Below are 20,820 nucleotides of genomic sequence, written 5' to 3'. Positions count from 1 at the left end.
ATCATTAAACAAAGTCTTCGTGATTGACTTTCTCCCACTTCTCTCCTGATAGAAGGTCTCCAGGAGCCCCGTTGGCCTCTTATCTTTGGGCTTTGCCAATGCTCCAGATAAACCCTTGAATCTCCTCTATGCTCCTGGTTTTTCTTCTCTCCCTGCCTCACACCCTCCAAGGGAAATAAAAATCTGGAACCAATTTAACTTGAGACTGAGGCTAATTCACACGTGGCTTCCCGAGAGATGTCTACATCCTCACTTGTACAGCTCGAACACCACGCTCAGGTGACTGGCCAGGTGGGAGTTCAGGTAGTGTTACAAGGTAGTTTCAAGCTGTGAGGTTGGCCCAGCTCATGTCATTGGGGCCAAGACTCAGGCCGAGCTGCCTGATTGTTGCTGATTTCCTTAGCCAAAGCCACCATAGACGGCTTCTGACTAGGGTCAAGAAGAGCCCGGCTGAGTAGGGCAGGGGGAATATGCAATATCCCAGAGATCTATGACTACAGCCCTGACATGTGTAGACACACAAGGGGAGCCCTGTGCTCAGGCATGGCCAGAGTCTAACCTTTAGACCTCGCCTTCATTGTTGGCTGGTGGGAAGGCCTTTGCAAAAACTCAGTCCTTAGCTTCATCCATCGCCAGATGAAGGTTCTATGGTGATATGCAAGACATTCATCAGTATGGCTACAGGATAGGACTATTTCAGGATCCCTCTCCTCAGCTGCCCAAGGATCTAGCTGGGGATATCTCCATGGACACCTGGAAACATCTCTAGAGTCAAATCTCTCGCCAACCTTAAAATGGCTCCCTTAATTAAGATATATACTTCCCTGCTCCCATATCCACCCTTCCTCCATCCCAACTGTCCCATTCCTGGAGATGGATGAAGCTAGAGACAGAGACCCACATTGGAGCACTGCACTGAGCTCCTAAGGTCTAAATGAGAAGCAGAAGGAGGGAGAACATGAGCAAGGAAGTCAGGACCACGAGGGGTGCGCCCACCCACTGAGATGGTGGGGCTGATCTAATGGGAGCTCACCAAGGCCATCTGGACTGGGACTGATGGAGCATGTGATCAAACCAGTCTCTCTGAACGTGGCTGACAAGGAGGGCTGACTGAGAAGCCAAGGACAATGGCACTGGGTTTTGATCCTACTGCATGTACTGGCTTTGTGGGAAACTAGTCTGTTTGGACGCTCACCTTCCTAGACCTGGATGGAGGTGGGGAGGACCTTGGACTTCCCACAGGGCAGGGAACCCTGACTGCTCTTTGGACTGGAGAGGGAGGGGGAGGGGGAGGGATGAGGGGTATGGAAATGGGAGGAGGTAGAAATTTTTAATTAAAAAAAACAAACTCAGTCCTTACACGCAGTTCCCTCTGTCTCAGAGTGCAGCTTGCACGCTATGGTCATGGTTGAGAGAGTGCATCCTTTGGACATTGTGCTTAAAGGCACTGCGTTCTGAGCCACATTGTGGGGCAGGGGTGTGGGGTGTTGGTGGAGTTTTAGAACACTAGGACTCAGACTTAATCTCTGGGATGGAGCCTCAGTCTGTATAGTTGAAAAGCAAAGGTTGAAGCCAACACAAGATGTAGCACAGACAGTCCTTACCTGTAAACTCCTGTCGGGCTTTCTTCTCAGGTACTACAGACATGTATGTAACTGTCTGTGCCCTTTCAACTGTGTGTATGTGTGTACATAAGTGTTTGCACGCCTGTGCACTACAAGATGCGGGCAGCTTTGGGAACAGTACATTTAAATCATCTTATCCAGGCAATCACTTAAAATCAACACTGCCTGGAACATTCTTACACCAAAAGCCACAGAATTTTAATATTAACTGAACACACACAAACAGTAGAGCAGGCAAGTAGACCACACTACACCCTTCCCATGGTTCCAGCTCTTGGGCAGAGTCTCTGTGTCTCCCACCTCCTTCATTCCATAAGTATTTCCTTGTGTAAGGCTTGAGACTGCTGCCCAGCCAAAAACAAGACTCTAGAACATAGCTGCCTCTACAGACCTTGGTGCAATGGAGAAGGAAGCTCTCTTTTTTGGGGAGAGGACAGCTTCATAGCTGGGCTCTGGTGTTGGCAGCAGAGCTACAGATGTTAAGCCTCTGTCGCCTACTAGTTGGGGCACAGCCTGCACCCCTTGCATGGTAGTCCCAGCCTTGAGTGCCAAACAACTTACCCCTTTGCAGATGGCCACAGCTTCCTTCGACATGGACTTGGGATATGCCACATTGTGCTCCATGATGGACTGGAACAGCTCATCCTCATCCTCCCCTTCAAAAGGTGCCTGTAGAGCAGAGGGCAGGGTGGGAGAGGAGCCCTTGCCTGGCTCTCCTCCCAGCTCCCATCTCAAGGTGAGACACGCCAGGGCTTTCATGAGAGAAAAGATGATCAACAAACATAAACAATCCCAAGGCCAGGAAAGGCAGAGGTGCTAAGATGTATGAGCTATGACCGAGTTGTCACTTTCTTCAGAGACCATGTGGCTGGAAGTGGAGGACCATTTTCTCATACATCACTTAAAATTCAGTTACCTGGCCGGCCAGCATTTCATAGAGCAGCACTCCAAACGCCCACCAGTCCACAGACTTTCCATAGGGCTGATAAGCGATGATCTGGAAAACAGAAGACAGCCTATCAGAGCGGCAGGCAGCCCCCGTGGCTGGAGACTGAATTCACAGAGGAAGAGTGGGCTAGCGATGGGGCAGAGGGTCTCAGGTATGGTTCTGACCTTCTGTGCAAGGTGACCATGGCTAACACACTCCCAGACTTGAGCGGGGTGGGGGGTCTCACAGTGAGCAGAGAGGACAGGGTGTACCCAAGCTGTTGCCTCACATTTGATGCTTGGGGAATGAAGGGCACACATCGCCAAGGCCCCTGCAGCTGGGCAAACATCTGTGTGTGCCACCTTGCCGTTTTAAGCACCGGGGGCGGTGTGATGTTTTTGGATTTCTGTGCATGACATTTTACCGAGGAGCAGCTATTTCCGTTTCTCACTATAGAGTAAAAACATCTACACAATAATGTTGATAGACTTAACGCTACTGAGACACATATTTAAAGACGGTTAAGATGGTAAATTTTACAACGTGGGATTTTTGTTTTTCATCTGTTTGGCTTATTTGATTTTTTTTTTTTTTTTTTTGAAGCTGGGGATTCAACTCAGGGCCTCATGAATTCTGGGTGGCTTACGCTGACCCATACTCCCAGCTCTGTATGGTTCGTTTGAACCACGATTAAAATATAACAGTTTAAAAATGTAAGCGTATTTGTGATTATTTTGCCTCTGGTTTTATTCAGAAAGTAAAGATATGGTAAAAAAAAAAAATTGTAAGAAACTATCCATAATTCTTTGTCAAGAGAAAAATCATGACAAACAAGGTCTGTCCCCTGCTAGATACCTCCATGACTGTATATCAGATGGGGTGTTTGTTATTGATTATATATTAAATGGGGTATGTATCCATGACTACATAGTAAAAGGGGTGTGTATCTATATCTCTATATTAAACAGGGTGTGCCTTCTACTTAAGCACAGGCACTTCAGAGGTGGACACTGTCAGGATTCAGGCATTATGCTGACCCCTGTCACCTGGAAGGATGAACCCAGGCAGTACCCTGGCCAGCCCAGGGTCCTACGGCTGCTGCCTAGTCTGTACACAGGTGCAAAGGTCCCTTTAAGAGAGAAGCTCCGCCCACCCCATCTCTCTTTTCCCACTGCTCTTCTGAAGAGGCAAACTGGTCCTTGCCTCTTCTTCCTCTTCCTCTCTGTATTTCTCTTTCTCTCTTCCCTCCCCCACTCGCTTTATAAATCTCAATAAAACTCCCACATAAGCCCTGTCTGCATAGTGTAGTTATCTCCCTCCCTCCGTGAGGCCTCTGGCTTTCACCTGCCAAGGTCTCTCCTGTGCTGTTTTACAACAGACACTCACTCCATGGAGCGTGCTCTTCACCCTGCATTTCCATACGATTTGTCTGTTGGCACACTGGTTGCTTTTTAGGATTTTATTTTTACTTTGAATTATGAGTAAATGTATCTACGTATGAGCACATGCATATGAGTGCAGTGGCCCTGGAGTCTCGCTCAAATTCCCTTGGAGCTTAAGCTATAGGGGTCATGAGCCACCTCATAAGGGTACTGAGAACCAAATTCGGGACCTCTGGGAAAGCAGTGGGCATGCCTAGTCATGGAGTCATATCACCAGTCCCCACCATTGGGTTTTATCTCTGCACTGGATCCCACTGAATGTATATACACACAAAAATCTGTCTTAAATTCCCAATGGTCCAATTGCTTCCATAAATTAAATAATCAAATGGCACCTATGGCTGCCAGGTTTTGATAGCTGTGTGACTACCATTCAGGGTGTAGAGTGGAGAAGCAGCTGTGTCAAAGGCAAGGATGACACAGCACAGGCTGAGTGCTGAGCTTTGTGGGTCAGATGGTCTAATGTATCCTATAGCTATTTGCCAGCATGGCCTGAAGGAAAGGTACTTAACTTTTTCTACAGACCAGATACACTATGCGTGCATTGCGGTTGTTGTAATGAATGAGATACTGAGCACCTCTTATATCTCATCCTTCAGGTTGCCTTTCATTATGATGCTCTGTAATTCAGTTATTGCTTGTTTTACTCAATAAAGGCATTGGCGCAAATGCGGTTATAAAGACAATGTCTGCTTCCTGAAGCCTGCCTCCCACCCTGGCTTCTGCCTCCAAGTCAGAAACCCAAAGATGATGATCAAGGATAAAGACTTCCATCAGCTAGGAGTCACGAGCTCCAGGGCTCTGCAGGACAACCTGGCTATGGCAGTTAATAACAATGAGCTGCATCTGAAAACTACGGTGACTGCCAGGGACTGGAGCACACACTTGCAATCCTAGCACTTGAGATACGAAGGCAGCAAGATCGCCACGAGTTCAAAGCCAGCCTGGGCCACACAGCAAAACCGTGCTTGAAAAGAAATCATTGAGAGCCAGTGAGATGTCTTAGTGGATAAAACGTTGCTGTATGAGCCTGGTGACCCGAATGCAATCCCAGAAGCCAGGGGGATCCAGCTCCAGAGAATTATCCCCTGGCCTCCACAGATGCGTGTGTGTTGTGGCATATGCATGTCCACATACATATACAATAGTAATATTTTTTAACTGCTGAGTGTAGATTTTAAGCAAAAAGTTTAAGTACATGAGTTTATACATATGCAAATTAGCTCGACTCAGCCCTTCCACATGTACAAAACATGTTGTTCGCTATAGCTATGCATATTTTTTTATTTGGAAATTTAAAACAGACGAATAATGAGACAAAAGAAGAAGTAAATAAGAAATGTGCTCTGAACAGAAGTGATGGCAAGACACAGCCTCTGTGAGAAGCTTCTCGGTGAACGTGTTTTCACACCTTTAAGGTACTTGGTGTTTTATTTGCTCCTCCTGACAGCCCAAGAAGTTAATCCTTTCACCAAGGAAAACAGAGCTGGGAAAGTGAGAGAAGCTGCCAGAGGTGATGTGGCTAGTCCAAAACAAAACCTGACCAAGGACAGAGTCCCCTGACAGTGAGCTGAAGGAAGAGGTGGCCAGCAACAGCGCAGTTCAGGGTGTGGTGTCCTCAGCAGCCCCGTAACCTGCCGGGACTGGCGGGAGACCAGGACCAGACAGGGATTTCTGATTCAAAGGGTAAAAGGTGACATTTGGGCCTCCTAAAGATTTGAAAGCTCCCCCCATGACTCTAAGTATAGCTAGAGTTGGGAACTAGGACTCTCTGAACGAAGGATACGCCCAGGGACTATGTCAGAGTAGGTCAGCTACTACGAAGAATTAGTCAAATGCTAACCATCCTGAGTGTGCCACACAGGGATACACAAGGACACTTAACTCGCACGCGGCATGCATCAACGACACACAGACAGACTGGAGCATCCTTACCCTCGGCAGCATTTGAAATCCATGTGTCATCTCCCAGGCAGATTTTCTCCACCTCTACATGAGCACCTGCGTACTCGGAGGGAACACACAGCAGCACTCTGGGTGCTACTGCTGCTGTCTATGAACAGGGCTTTCATATTTGTTATTTCTTGTTTGCGTGTTTCGTTTTGTTTTTATCTTTCATTTGTGGAATGGTTTTGCTATGTAGTTCAAGTTCCTCCCATCTCAGCCTCCTGCATGCGTAGAGGGCGGGTGGGTACAACCATGCCTAGCTTGATTTTATTTTATTTTGCTCTTTTACCAATAGGTCTTGAAAATATGTCATTTTTTCATTTGCATTTAACTTTCTCTCTTGGATTGGTGAAGAGTGATATTCTCTATGATGTGTAAACCACATCTCCCTGCTCTCATCCTACTGAGGGACATTGTTTCAGGTGAGTTCGCACAGACATGCTTTGATCTTTCCAAGGTGATACGTGACCTCCTGACCCAAATGTGGTGTGTGTTGGTGAATCGTTCCTTTATTGATAAGTCATAAATATTGAGGTTCTCTCTTATTTTTCGTTATTAAGAAATAATGCTGGGATGAAGGAAGGACTTTGGAGGCACGCCCTTTCTCTGTGTGTCTTGTGTACAGTTATCTCTGTGTGCAGCCTATGTTTCTAGAAGGGAGCTGCTTGAACACAGAACATGTAGATTTTCAACATTATGTCTCGTTCTTTAGCCCGATAGGGAAACTTCAAGACAATTCTTGTCTATCAAGCGACTAACAGCTAACAATGAGAAGAATAATCCTTGGATGCCCCTCCCTCTAAGACTCTGTGAGATGAGCTCACCAATTACTATGCCATATCGTGTTGGGAAAACCTAGTGGTTAACCGCTTCCTGTGAGTGGGAGGGGACTAGTTAGATAAGACATCACCCTTTCACCTTTATCTTCATCCCGGAAGACAAATCTGTGGTCTCCTAGAATGCATCTCCACGACACAATGTAGCACAGCTGCATCATGTCAGCCCAGAGGCTCTGTTCCCTTTCTGTCTCTCACTCTCAACAAACACTCCAATGTCATAATCAGGAGGCATCATATGGCTGCGAGCCATCGCAGCCTGATGATGGATGTGTTTTTACTGATGTGTGTTGGATCATTCTTTTGAGCTTTATTTAAAAATTTTCCTAAGTCCTTGACACATTGGGAGCCTGAGCTGCTGCTGATTTACAAGTGAGCGCTCCGAGAAATAACTCAGAGAGCAGGACCCGAGCGAGTCTAAGGTTCCCAGGCACCACCCTCAACCCTTCCCAGGCCTCTCATGGCCATGTGGGAGCAGGAGAGACACCACTGCCGGTGGAAGCATGCGCTCACCTCTGGGGCAATGTAGTCCGGAGTGCCGCAGAAAGTCTTGGTTGTCACCCCATCCCAGATGTTCTCCTTACACATGCCAAAGTCTGCGATCTTGATGTGCCCCTCGGAATCCAGCATCACGTTGTCAAGTTTTAGGTCACTGTGGTAGATAGAAGGGTTTGGGAACTTAGTCACGTGCTGCTTATTTTAAGTCAACCAACGGTCCTTCGATATGAATACATCACATGTCTGTGCTGGGAGCTTCGAGGACACCCATGTAAAATGAAACAGGCTTGTTCCTTGGGCAGCTCACAGTCTGGCAGGGGGAGTATAATAAAGGGTCCACAGACCTCTGTGCTTTCTCTCTCTCTAGAGTGAGCTGGGCCAAATGTATCACTAAGACACAATGCAACAGTATCTCAGGGAAGAGAGAAGCCCTTAGAAAAGCAAAGAACACAGAACCACAGTTGACTCCAGGATCCAAGAGTAGCCCACGAGTTAGGCTTTATACCTCAGATATGTTCTGTTCTATAAGAAGATATATTTTTCATGAACATAGTATTTTTTGAAATGTCTCTGAAGATGATGGAGTTCAAAAAAACATAGACTCAGAGAAGTTACTTTAGCTCCAAGTATTCCTGGCTCTTCTAGTATAAAGGTCAGCATTCAGGAGCTCCAGCTGCTCCTTCAATCAATAGGTATCTGTTGCATATCTACCACGTGTCAGGCACTATGCCTGGGGCTCGATGCATTAGTTACAAATGATAAAAGTAAGCATATTTCTCCTATTCCAATTAAACCCCGGTGTTGAGCCAAGATAACTAATGTTTCACTCTATGGTCATGGTTATTTGGATTCTGATTGGCAAGATGGTGAAAAGGAAGACGACAAAGAGATAATAACAGTGGAAAGAGAGGTCGCTATAGGACAGGCTTCTAAGATGGCAAAATCGGGGCTTTAATCTAAGGAGTTTGTGCTCTGCTCTCATCCCTATATTGCCATCTGTGTGAAGGAGGAAGGGTTCATGCTCGGGGAAATTCCTGCCTGTCTTCAGCCTGTAAGACTGCTCCCACATCCCGTGGGTTTATCTATCACACTTGCTCCTCCCTGAATATCTACTCCAGTGTCAACGTGTTGTGCACCAGTGCGTAAGGATGCTTGATGGGGCAGACTGTTCTGGTTCTAACAGAAGACAAGGAAGTCCAGTTCTCCAAGAGGTATGGAACCTACTTCCTAACTCAGAGCTCTCCATCTCGGAGAATCTTGATCAGGTTCTGAATGCCCATGGCTTGTACAACTCTTTCTTTCCTGATCCTCAAGTCATGTAATGGGGATGGTGATGAACTTGACTTCTGGCCCCAAAGGTGGTCTGATGTGACTGTAGTTGTCTATGAAAATAGCTGCTCACAATGATTGGTTCAACAACAGCCATGTGAGCCATTGGAGAACCAACCATCAAAATCTTGACACCATCTCCTTTACCCTGAGTAAAGAGGTAAGCTCTTTTATGCTGGGATGATGCAGGTGCTAAAATATAATTTTAGAAGCTCCAGAGTCCCCTGATGAAGAACAGAAAGCTAATAAAGATAAATCAGCGCCTATAAGGGCACATGCTTTCGGGTGTGTCCACATATTTCTCCATGGCAGCCAATAAATCCCTCCACTAAGTGAGTCTGAATTGAGTTGCTGTGGTCCCTTCAGCTGAGTAGATATCTTAACAACATATCCTGACACCTCCTATCTATCTGTGAGGTCTCTTCATCCCATCTTCATCCCAGAGAAAATTGCACCCATCACAGACAGCAACCTTCCCTCCCAGTACCTTTGGCATCACCTGTGGGACCGATCTTAGACAGTTTTCGTACCTGTCTTCAAGGCATTATCTCCGAATGCCATGCTAGAAACCACGAGTCCTGCACCATGTAACAATGAAACACACCAGATGCGTGTGTGCGTTCGCTACACATGACTCCTCTTAGCTTGACCATATGCCCAGACACAGGCAGCTGGACCACTTATCTCTGCTCTAGATGAGGGCTACCACAACCAGCGTTTGTATGTAGGTGGTGGGGATCTAAACCCAGGTCTTCATGCCTGAACTTTGCCCACTGAGCTATCCCCTCAGCCTTGAATTACTTTGGCTGCAGTTTTCCCCTGTATCAAACTCTTAGTCTGGAGGGCTGGAACATTTATCTCGAAGAACTCCATTAAGGAAAACCAGCACTGACCTCAGAGTCAACGATCAATAAACCAGATACTAAGCCTGACAAAAAGGATCTTTTAGCCTCCGCTGACCCCCCGTCTGTGTGCAGCATGCTCCCTGGAAAAGGAAAGTTGAAAAATTTGTCATCTTCTTTCCTTAAGAACTGCACTACCCAGGACGAGTGAGGTCAGGGATTTCTAAATCATGCATACTCTACATAGGCAGCATAGCCCTAACTATACTTAAATATTTGTCCTTACACCCACAGGTAAGTGTAGTCCTCACCCTGCATCAAGAAAACTTCTTTTTGCAATAGATGGAAACAATCACAGAAAAGCATCCCTGATAGACAGACATAGTTGTGGGGCCCAATCACAATGGCTACCTCTACAGCATAACTCCCACGCCTAATGCTCAGAAGAAGGGGTGGAAAGAGTGTAAGAGCCAGAGGATCAGGGAGTTTGCTGTGAGATTGCGTCTCCTAGTAACATCAGAAGCTACACCCATAAAGCCTCACCTATATGACTTGCCCAAATGTGAGCTCAACAAGGACAACTACAACAGACGTGCCAGTATGGATGGGAGAAAGACCCTACACAAAGAACCACAGGCAGCTAAGGAACGCTTAGCGTGGGAGAAATAATCTTCCCCAAGGAAGAGCACACCAATTGCTTGGTTATCCAACTCCAAATGAGCACTCCGAAAACATGCATACAAGTCACATTCCGCAGACTGAGCAGGTTATACTAATGTATTTGGAAATCTATGTGTGTGCACAAACATATGTGCAACAATTAATGAAAAAAGGGACCATGAATTTGAAAGAGAGAGAGGAGAGGTATATGGGATTGTGTGGAGGGAAGAAAGGGAAGGGAGAAACCATGCAAGACCCATGCTATCAAGTAGAGATCTAAATGAAGAAGGAAGAGATTTGTAACACTTGAAAATATTTTTCCACTGTAGAGGAAGTTTATATGAAATCATAAAATTGTACATATTTTGTCATGCATTTTTACAATTTTCATTTGATTATTAATGTCTAGAGCTCTTTCAATTGAGTTTCTTAATAGTGAACAACAGAAAACAACTTTAATGAGTTTTTAATATGGAAGGGAATCTATAGAAAGTTATCGAGGAGTTGACAGAATCTCTGAGGAGGATGGAGAACACAGCAGGGGGGCTTCACAAGGCAGAACCACGCCTGATAGAAATGCAGAGTGGGCACAGCGAAGCTCCACTGACATTACCACTAGATACAGACATTGCTTCTTGTTCCACGAGGTCCTGAAGCTGCACTCTACACGTTACTGCCCACACCTGCTTCTCCTCTTGCCTCTGGAAACCAGCTGCAGCTGGTGGCTGTGGCCATTCTCACCTATGGTTTTCCTTGGTCACCAGTTTTCTTGACCCACAGTATTGGGTGAATACAACTGAATGTCTAAGGCTGAGTCATGGGCTTGGCCCTGCTTATAGAAGCTATGCATATGATCATCTCATATCTCCTTATTTTAAATATAATGTCTCACTATGTAGCTCAGGTTAGCTTTGGACTCATCATCCTTCCTGCTTCGTGTTCCCATGTTCTAGGGTTATGGGTATGTATAGCTACAGTTGGGTCTCTAGTCTTTATGGTAAGAAATGAACTTTGTAAAAAAAAAATCCATCATATTAACAAAGGAGAATGAAAAGGGGAATCTATTGATAGGAAAGAGAGAGGAGAGATGATAGATAGATAGATAGATAGATAGATAGATAGATAGATAGATAGATAGATACATCATACATACATACATACATACATACATACATACATACATAGATTAGGCAGGCAGGCAGACAGGCAGATAGATAGACAGACAGGCGGGGTAGGTAGACAGACAAACAGGCAGACAGTCAGAACATTTTAGAGAAGACACTGTCTTAGGACCTGAACTGTTTGTTCATCAATTCCAAATCTCAATCCAAATCCTGGTAGACTGAAAATAAGCCTTAATCCCCATCTTAACAAGAACTCAGTTTCATTCCCGGGGCTGGGTTGTCTTCTAACATATACCTTAGTTCACACTTAATCTTCTCAGGAGCCTGGTTGGTTCTATTCTTTGAGAGGTATGTCCTGTGCAGGAGTAAGACCTACTGTCAGTCCATCAGGTGAAATTCTTATTGAGTGCAAACTTACCCATAGTTCTTGGTTTTGGAGATTAAGCAGCGATTAAAGTCATTGGCTCGAATGTAGGGTCACATCATACAGATGACAATTACCCTTCTATACAGAAGGTAGTGTGTGCCTTCTGAGGCCAGGATTACTTTCAGTATAAGATGACACCCCATTATGAGAGGGACACTTGAGAGATTGAAGGAGTCCAAAGTTTCATGTTATACTGACATGGTGGCACGTGTTCATTGAGGGCAATCACTGGCAAGATGACCAAACTATTTAAAACTAATTGATTTGCCTTTCTGATTCTGTACATTCACTGTACGATCTATGAGGCAGACAAAACCACTTTTCCCAATGCATTAACTTCTTCATTATCAGGGGGAAAAATGGGGATGTGCCATGCTCGGAACAATATCATCTCACCTCCCGATTTCATACCACCGCTGCTGAGCAAATGAAGCTGGGTTCCATGGACTCCTGCAAGACTCCACCTTCCATTACTCTTTCCCCTAGCAACTCCAGTTTTGCCTCCACCCGCCTGGAAACAACCAAAGTTGGTATCTCCCTACAGTTTGTCCCATATCCTTCAGCTCTCAAATAAGGGGTTCAAGACCCCCAGCCATCTCTAACCCCAGGCAAGAATTCCCATTCCTTCTGTGTTAGAAAGGTGACCATTGATTCCCAGCACCAGCAGCCCCCTTCTGTACTCTCTATAGGTCACTTCTGTCTCTTGCTCAACAGCTGCCATCCCTTCTCTGTTTCCTCCACTTGGAACAGTACTCAACACACAGTAGGCTTTTGATGAATATCTGCCAAACAAATGAATGGAATGGGCTTCTATGACTCTTCAGGGGCCTTTATTTAGACCCTTGCCCATGCTAAGAGCTGATAAAAGCACATGCCCAACCAGGTCCTATTACATAACAGCCAGTCAATCCCCCGTAGCCTGTGCTTTTCTCATCGACGTAGCACAAGAGGAACTGTATGCTCTGGACTCGCTGACAAATCGCAGCCTCGGGCTCGCTACCCTGCCTTGCATGAAATATAAAATGGTGTGACTCATACAGCTATGATCACACACTTATTTCTCCACAAACCGGCAAATGCCAACTTCTGAAGTTAATCCTGTCTTTCAGGGAGAGCAACTCAGAGATTTATTTCCAAATTGCAGCTACATGCAAGGAAAATGGTTGCATAACGCACAGCCCTGCCTCATTCTGCAAGTTAATTCTTTCCATGCTTCCTGGATGTGCAGTCCAGGAGAAGAGTGTTGGCACCCTCTTGTCGGAGGCACGTCTTCTCAGAGACTCAGTGTCCTAGTGTTTGAGGTCCCAAAGACTCATGGGTGAGACAGTCCATCAAGATTTTTCTATCACCATAGACAGCTGCCCAAACTTTGCCAGGGCAGTGGGCGATGCTGCCTGGCAGAACACATGCCCAAGTTAGTACTGGAGAATTCCTCCCCCACCATAGATTCTAATTTTAAAAGCAGTTGAAGAAAGAGGCAGGAAGGGAGGAGCTGAGGGAGCCGTGGAGATGGAAAGAACAGCCATGCTCACTTACCGGTAAATGATGCCCTTGCTCTGTAAGAAGAACAGACCGATGGCAATCTCTGCAGCGTAAAATCTGAAATTAGAGAAGAATGGAGAATGGCGATGGAGAGAGGTCAACGACACCGTATGCTTGGTGACTCCCGGAAGTCAATATCACATTGAACAAGGCACAGGGCATGGAAAGCCCACTATGGCCTGTCAGCTCTACGTCTCATAGAGTGCTGAGCACATGGGTGGGCCAACAGGACGGCTCAGAGTGACACGTGATGATGGGTAAAGGGTTAGGAGTTGCATAGTGGTGAGGGGCCTATGGGGTGGGAGGGCTGGTGCAGAAGGATTGTTTCTGTCTGCTGCGTGTTAAAGGATTTCAGTGAGCACATCTGGCAGCTGTAGGGAGCTTAGCATGCACTCGGCATCATTTCCAGGGTTGTCTGTCTTAATTCAACCTAGAATGTGTTGCCATAGGTCCTACTAGTACAACTTTGCTATACCAACGAGACCAGGTGCCTTCAGGGTACCATGGCCATAGGCGGCCCCTTTGCTAAACGAACGGGGAAACCGAGGCTTAGAAATGAAGTCTGTGAAGAGCCTGGAAAGACAGACAGCAGGGGCTGGAGAGATGGCTCAGAGGTTAAGAGCATTGCCTGCTCTTCCAAAGGTCCTGAGTTCAATTCCCAGCAACCACATGGTGGCTCACAACCATCTGTAATGGGGTCTGATACCCTCTTCTGACCTGCAGGCATACACACAGACAAAATATTGTATACAATATACAATACAATAAATATTTAAAAAAAAAAGACAGACAGCAAATAGTGGTCCTGCTAAGACTGGAAACAGCTGGTGTCTCAAGTGTAACTTCTTTGTGGAAGTCTACCAGAAAGAAAAGTCTATTGGGTGGGGGAGGTTCTAGGGGTACAGGTTCTGTACAGGGGTACAGAAACCAGAGTACTGTGCATCTAGGCACATCCTCAGTCCTTGTTTTGTTATGTTATCTCTTAAGGTCTAACCTCACTCTGTAGCTCAACTCTGTAACTTGTCATGTAGCCCAGACTTGCCTCAAATGTGAAATCTCCCTGCCTAAGCCTCCCAAGGTCTGGCCATTGTGCCTGGCTCATGAAAGAGATTTTAAGAACACTTAAAAAAAAAAAAGCCAGTTATACCACAAGGGTTGGGTGGCCCTCAGGGATCTGTGTTGAGTCTTCATAGTACATGTCACGTAGCAATGAGTTAAACCCGGGTCAACTCCATGTCCGAGAGGAAAGGAGAAGCAGTCCTAACTCTGATATCGTCACGACACTTGAGTTGGAAGCATGGGAAATAGTGTTCCTGCTTTCAGCAGGTGGGAAGAGAGGAAGGAGGCCGAAAGGAACTGCAGCCCACAGCTCTCCCAGAACTGTAGGGTGAGGCCCTAGAGGGGCTTTCGGGACTCTCTGGAGAAGCAACACGATCTAAGCAAACACCCAGGAAGGGGAACTGACGTTCGTTCCTGTGGCTTTTTCTGTTCCTGCTCACCCACGGGGTTCTAAGCAAAGAAAAAGCTTAGTGAGATTTTTTTAAAATTTTATACATTATTTCTTACTGGCTTATGCATTGGAAGGAACAAAATGGAGAACCCACAGACTGCGGCTGCTAATCAACTTGATCCTTTATCTCCCCCAGAGTCAGAGGGAAAGAGGTGTAGGAAACAGATGAACTAACACGGGTGGGCCTCACCCACACAGATCCTCCACTAGTGTCAGAATCTTGACGTTTGCCCAGCTCTGGGTCTCGGTTCACTTGTTCGGGTGAAACTGTCTCCCTCCCCGTGCTGCTCAGTATAAAACGAGACCGTGTTTGTTCAGTACTCAGGGGCTGGCACAAAGAAAGCTCTCGATAAATATTAGCAAACGGACAAACAAAAACCTGCTAAGATATTCTCCGGGGAAAATGGAAGGCCTTCTTTAGGACTGAGGAGCCAAAAAAAATTTTTTTAGAGATTATGAAACAACCATCGGTTTAGGGCTATGAGTTCTTAGCCAGCCTTCAGGAACATAAAGAAACATCCCCCCAAACAAGCAGAATATGGTTCTCTTTGGCCAAATATTCTTCCCAAAGAGGAAGCTTTAGATGTTGAAAATCCTTATTGGCTAAAACTTCAAAGGCACTGGCACCCATTTATCCCAAGGAAAGGGCACAGCAGGAGGTCTGTCTTACACTGCGTGGGGCTCCTTGAACCGGCCAACTTGTTGGATGTGGTACATGAGGTCACCCCCATTCACATACTCCATCACAAAGTACAGGCGGTCCTGTGGAAAGAGAGCAAACAGCAATATCAATCAACCCCATAGTTTCTCAGGCTCCAAACAGGGAGCAGGGAGTCGCTGGAATTTATGATTAAAACTGCCAGGACTCTGATGCATTCTTTCACGCAGGAACCAGCATTCTCTTAAGGGTAACCTCCGTGCTGCTGTCAGTATGCAGGCATAGGTGGAATGAAACCGCTTTTAATTAGTAACTACAAATTGAAATTCATTTGTGCTGAAAAATATAATTAGCACATGGATCCTACTTCTTAATTGATATTATTGTTTAGAACAGAATTTGCTGGAACAAAAAGTAGGAAATACTGGGTGGATAATTTTACAGTAGTAGGTGTCTGTGGGAGCCGATCTTCACATTGGCTCTTCAGTGATTTTACTTCCTAACATGCATGCCCTCCCGTCTATATCCCCTCAATGACACGGCTAATAACAGCATGCATGATTTGGGGATGAGGTCACAAAAGACCTCACAGCTTCCACTCTGCACTTTCTTGAATTACGTCTTCTACCACAGCCATGATCTGGAGACACAAAACCAACACTAGAAGAGACCTATTGGCAAATACCCAATGCTTCTTATTCACAGACAGCGTTGGCTCCCTAGTCACATGAACGAATCACTCTGGAAAAGACTATTTCTCCTCGGTCAAGCTTTCAGGAGACTGCAGTCCCCACTGGCTACTTGGCTGTAACATCATTTGAGACCAGATACTGGACTTTTAGGGAGGTGTGCCAGCCCAAAATCCCTGACAAGAAAGAATTGTGAAGTGATAAGTGCTTTCTGTTGCTTTAAGTCACAGAGTTTCGAGGTACTAGGTAGCAGACATCTGACCTGGTGGCTAGCAAAATCCACCAATTAGCAAAGTTTGAAAACAGCCTAAGAAGACATCACTGTGGTTTGGGCCTGAAGTACCTCCCCAAATGTTCATGTGTTTAGGGCTTGAGCCCTAACTGTGGTAGTTACCTTTCTTGACACTGACTGAAAACCTGAGACTACTACTTAAGGGGAAGACAGGTCTGTTTTGGCTCATGGTTCCTGTCCATGGTCTCCACAGTTTGAGATTAGATCATACGGAAACAGAACGTCATGGTGACAGCAACATGTGGGAGACCCACTGATTTGAGGGCAAACAGGAACTAGGCAGAGGAAATACAGAAGGAGTCAGGACAGACAATAGTCCCTAGGAACATCCTCAGGTCACCTACTGACCTTATTGGTTCCACTGCCTCCTTCACTACTTCCCAGTTAAACATCCTCATACTGTTGGAGGATTAATCCACTGCCTAGACAAGAGCTCTTAGGACCCAGTTACTTCCCACAAGTCCATCTGCTGGTGGCGAAGGCCTCAGTATATGAGTCTATGAAGACACATCATATTCAACCCAAAATATCGGTATATGAGAGTCTAGAGGTGAAGCCTTGGGAAATTGGTTGGATCGTGAGACTTCTGGCTTCATTAATGGGTTAATTTACTTATGGGTCATAATTTATTAAGCTATGGGGAGGCAGTGGAACTTTAGGAGATGGTACCTAGCTAGAGGAAGTGGGTCGCTGGGACATGACCTTGAAGGGTATATTTTTGTCTCTGACTACTTCCCTAGCCCTCCTTCCTTCCTATGCTCCACCACAGCACTCTGCCATCAGGTTTACCCCCACTGATGGGAGAAATGGTGTGTGGGTCCAAGAGGCCATAGACTGAACCCTGTGAAGCCATGAGACAGAACCCTGTGAAGCCATAGACTGAACCTTGTAAAGCCATGAGCCATAGACTGAACCCTGTGAAGCTATGAGCCATAGACTGAACCCTGCAAAGCTATGAGCCATAGACTGAACCCTGTGAAGCCATGAGCCATAGACTGAACTCTGTGAAGCCATGAGCCAAAATTCACCTTTTTTTCCCTTTAAATTCTTTTCCTCAGACATTTTGTTACAGAAAGTATTGATGTGTGCCAAGTATATCTCAGGCATTTTCATGGCGAATCCAGCAAATTGCCCTAAATCTCTCAAGAATGACGTTTAAAAGAAAGGTGCATGCCATCATGACCTTCCTGTCAGGAGAAATGACGTTCTGAAGAGACCCCTGCACCTTTCCCTTCAGCTGTCAGACTGTGGAGACAACGGATCCCCCAAGATTGAAATTTCCCCAGAAATCCCACATAGGGAGAAGGAGAAGCTGAAGAACTGGTGTCCAGTCAGAGAAGGAACTTGCCTCTCAGGAAGAGATTACACACAGTCTGTCAGCCTGTCAGACCACCCTTCAGGACAAACCAGAGCCAAGAGAGATGGGGCAGTGCAGGGCAGGACCACACCTTGAGCTGGACAGCTAGGGAGTCATGTCCAGAGTTCCTCTATCAAAAGCTAAGCCGTGTCAATAACCCCCAAGAGAGACTCCCTCTTCCCTAGGTGCCTGTAGTGGGTAATCTAATCTCCCTTCTCTGCTTTTTATAAGCAACAACAAGAACCTAAAACAAGGATACATGCAGAAGTGAAATGACTGGAACCAGGACAAAATCTGAATCTCAGCTTCGGAGATTTCCCATGTGTCTCTCAAGGCACGCTACGAACTTCTTCCAGGTCAGGGGCGGTGTGAGGCTCTTTTTGGTACCTCGCGCATACAGTAAGTGCCCGGAGGGGGAAAGAACACATGTTTAGAAGTCAAAGAGACTGTTTAGAAACCCAGCTCTGGCTCTTGATAGCAGAGGATCTCGAGTGTTAACATTTGGGTCCCCTCATTTGAATCAGATGCAAGGTGCTGTTGGTGAGGTTAATGAGGAAGAAGGTATCATGGTCCTTGGGAAATGTCCACCTGAGATTTGACGCTTCTCCTTTTTGTCAAAGAGTGTTTGCTAAATGAATGAACAGCACCCCCTCTTCTTAGTTCTGTTTGGTTTAGATCATTCCTTTATTCTGCTTTCTTTTGGCTTGCAGGGCCTGCACTATTTGCAGGAAACTAAAATCCCCCTCATGTTCTCAGGCTAAAAAAACTGTTTCCTCTAAATTAACCCACCCAGTCTAAGTCAGGTCTGCTCGTTATATTCTTTCGTGAACCTCTCTGGCTGTCCCCTCTGATCTTATCATAGTTGGTAATTATATATTTAACTGGATGAGGGTCTATCCCATCTGTTTATCCATTAAGTAAAGAAATAGTCACAGAGCCCTACTAGGTAACAGATTACAGGTGCTGGAGAGAAAAAGCAATGAACAGAACCAACAAAATTCCCTAGTCTCTATGTTCCAACTTAGCAGAGAGAGTGATATTGCTAAAGAGAATACTAAAGGTAATACACAGAGTGCCTAGGGATGCAAGGGCTACATAAAAAATGCAGGTTAAAGAGACTGGGATGTTGGCAGATGAGATGTAGACTTCCAACTACAATCAGGTGCTCAGGATAAAAGTCACTGAGAAGATGTTTGAGTAAAACCACCCGGGGCAGGGATGTGTCTAAGGGAGGAAACAGCCTATGCAAAGGCCGTGGGCAGAGAGTCCACCCACTATGCCTTGGAATCCATCAGGAACCAGTGAAAGTGGAAAACAGAGAAAAAAGGAATACAGAAAAAAGTGGAAGAGGAGACCAGAGATAGGCTGACTCAAGCTAGGGGATCTGAACCTGAGAAAAGGTACAGACTTGGGGCTTCACTTTGTGAATGATTGTCTATGATGGATAGCACCCCAAAGCAATCCACTGATACAAATCAATGAGTAAATGGATGAAGGACACAGGAATTCGTGGGCACCTGAAGCACCATCATGAGTTGGAAGACTCAGCAGCTTCCCTGGGAATAGGATTCAGAATACCATTCAATGTCCCTGGGTCTGCATCCCCTGTGTATGATGAAAAGAGTATAACCAGCCATCTCCAAGAGAGTGGCCCAGAAAGACACACAGAGCTGTACACCGCGACTCTGACAAAGACGGGGAGGGGCACCTGGTTTCTCAAGCCAGATCAGTACTGACGTGAACAGATCACCAAGTCAGTTTGTGGGGAATATCATTTTTTTAAGAGAAAAATGAAGCAAGGGTTAGAATGGAATGGAACTTAAGAATAGAACAGAAAGGGCCAAAGTCCCGTGTACATAGCACTGAGTATGTTTTCATGACATGTCAGCTGGGTTGTTTAACGTGTTGGTAAAGCTGAGGGTTGTTGTAAAAGTTGGTGTTATGTGAAAAGCTGCAAAGCTACTGGGAGGACTAGAAAGCTGGGGGAACAAGCACAAGGAGGAAGCTGCGGGGCAAAGGTCCCTTCTCCAAAATGAGCCCGGGGTGGGAATGTCATTTTGTTACCTACCAGCTGTGCAATGTCATGCTACTGTTTAACCTCTCTGCTCTCCAGATTTCTCTTCACTTACACAGTGGATACTCGCACCTGCTCATTAGGGTACTGAACAAGATGACATATACGGACTGCCTAAGATGCTGGCCTTGGAACAAATATTTCATCCAGCGTGTAAAGAAAAAAAATTCCTTCCAATGCATAGGCTTTTGTGTTACTCTATATAACCAGTACTGTATGTTTGTCAAGTGTGTATTTTAAGGCATTGCACAGATAATAACGCCACAAAGCCACTTCACCAAGCCCTTGATGTATACCTGAGTTTTATGCATTTTACCTTTTTTTGTATATCTAAAGGATCCACCATGGCAAGTATTAGATCATTCTCTGCCTTAATACATGGAAGCTAATGTGGAGAAAGGTTAACAGTTACTCAGCTGGTAAGTGGCAGAGGCGGGATTTGAATCAAGACGGATCAGTTCTAGGGTCAACACTTGAAGCTTCTCACTCTACTGGCCCCAGTGAGTACAAGCAGCAGGGAAGGTTCTGAACTCACAGACATCACAGAGAAATGTATGGATGCATCCTTCCTTGGAAGCTACCAGCCCAGCAGGGGAGAAGGTTCACAGTGCTCTCCCTGGGCATCCAGCTGGAGCTGGCAGGTTTACAGCAAGCGGAGCAAGTCAACCAATTACATATCTTTTGAAATGGTTTCTTTCTTTCTCAGATCAATACTGTTTCCCCTTCTAACAACCTAATGAGAGGCAGGGAGGGAAATGGGAAGGTTGAATATGCGGTTTGCACAAAGGTCACGCTGAAGATGGTGGCAGAAAGCAGACAGTACACCAGAGCCAACGACACTCAGCCCCTGGTTCTTGGGGGGGGTGATAGAAAACAAGCCTAAAAATAGCATCTGTCTTTGCCACACACTGAAGAGAACCAAAACACTTGCTTTTAAAAATTATTTTTAAAACTAGCAGATGGCATCGGCCACAGAGGGAGAAGTGAGGGAGAGAATTTACTTGCTTAATTTCTGGCTAGATTAATTCAACTTGCCCCCC

The 20,820-nt window shown here is 45.8% G+C and overlaps 1 protein-coding gene across 2 annotated transcripts in view; it reads right to left on the bottom strand.

Moving 5' to 3' along the window:
- The window catches only part of Prkcb (protein kinase C beta), a 342,543-nt gene that overhangs the window by 40,943 nt on the left and 280,780 nt on the right, over positions 1 to 20,820 (bottom strand). For both annotated transcript variants that reach the window (XM_038342586.1, XM_038342577.2), the window contains exons 11-15: positions 15,381 to 15,472; positions 13,195 to 13,257; positions 7,292 to 7,430; positions 2,542 to 2,622; positions 2,187 to 2,294 (exon numbers count right to left, since the gene is read on the bottom strand). In XM_038342586.1, coding sequence (XP_038198514.1) covers positions 2,187 to 2,294; positions 2,542 to 2,622; positions 7,292 to 7,430; positions 13,195 to 13,257; positions 15,381 to 15,472 — 483 coding nt within the window. The remainder of the gene's footprint in view (positions 1 to 2,186; positions 2,295 to 2,541; positions 2,623 to 7,291; positions 7,431 to 13,194; positions 13,258 to 15,380; positions 15,473 to 20,820) is intronic.

The sequence above is a fragment of the Arvicola amphibius genome, chromosome 1, assembly GCF_903992535.2.
Source record: "Arvicola amphibius chromosome 1, mArvAmp1.2, whole genome shotgun sequence".
Taxonomy (NCBI): Eukaryota; Metazoa; Chordata; class Mammalia; order Rodentia; family Cricetidae; genus Arvicola; species Arvicola amphibius.
Note: the sequence above shows the minus strand (reverse complement) of the source record. Positions and strands in the feature narration are given on the sequence as shown.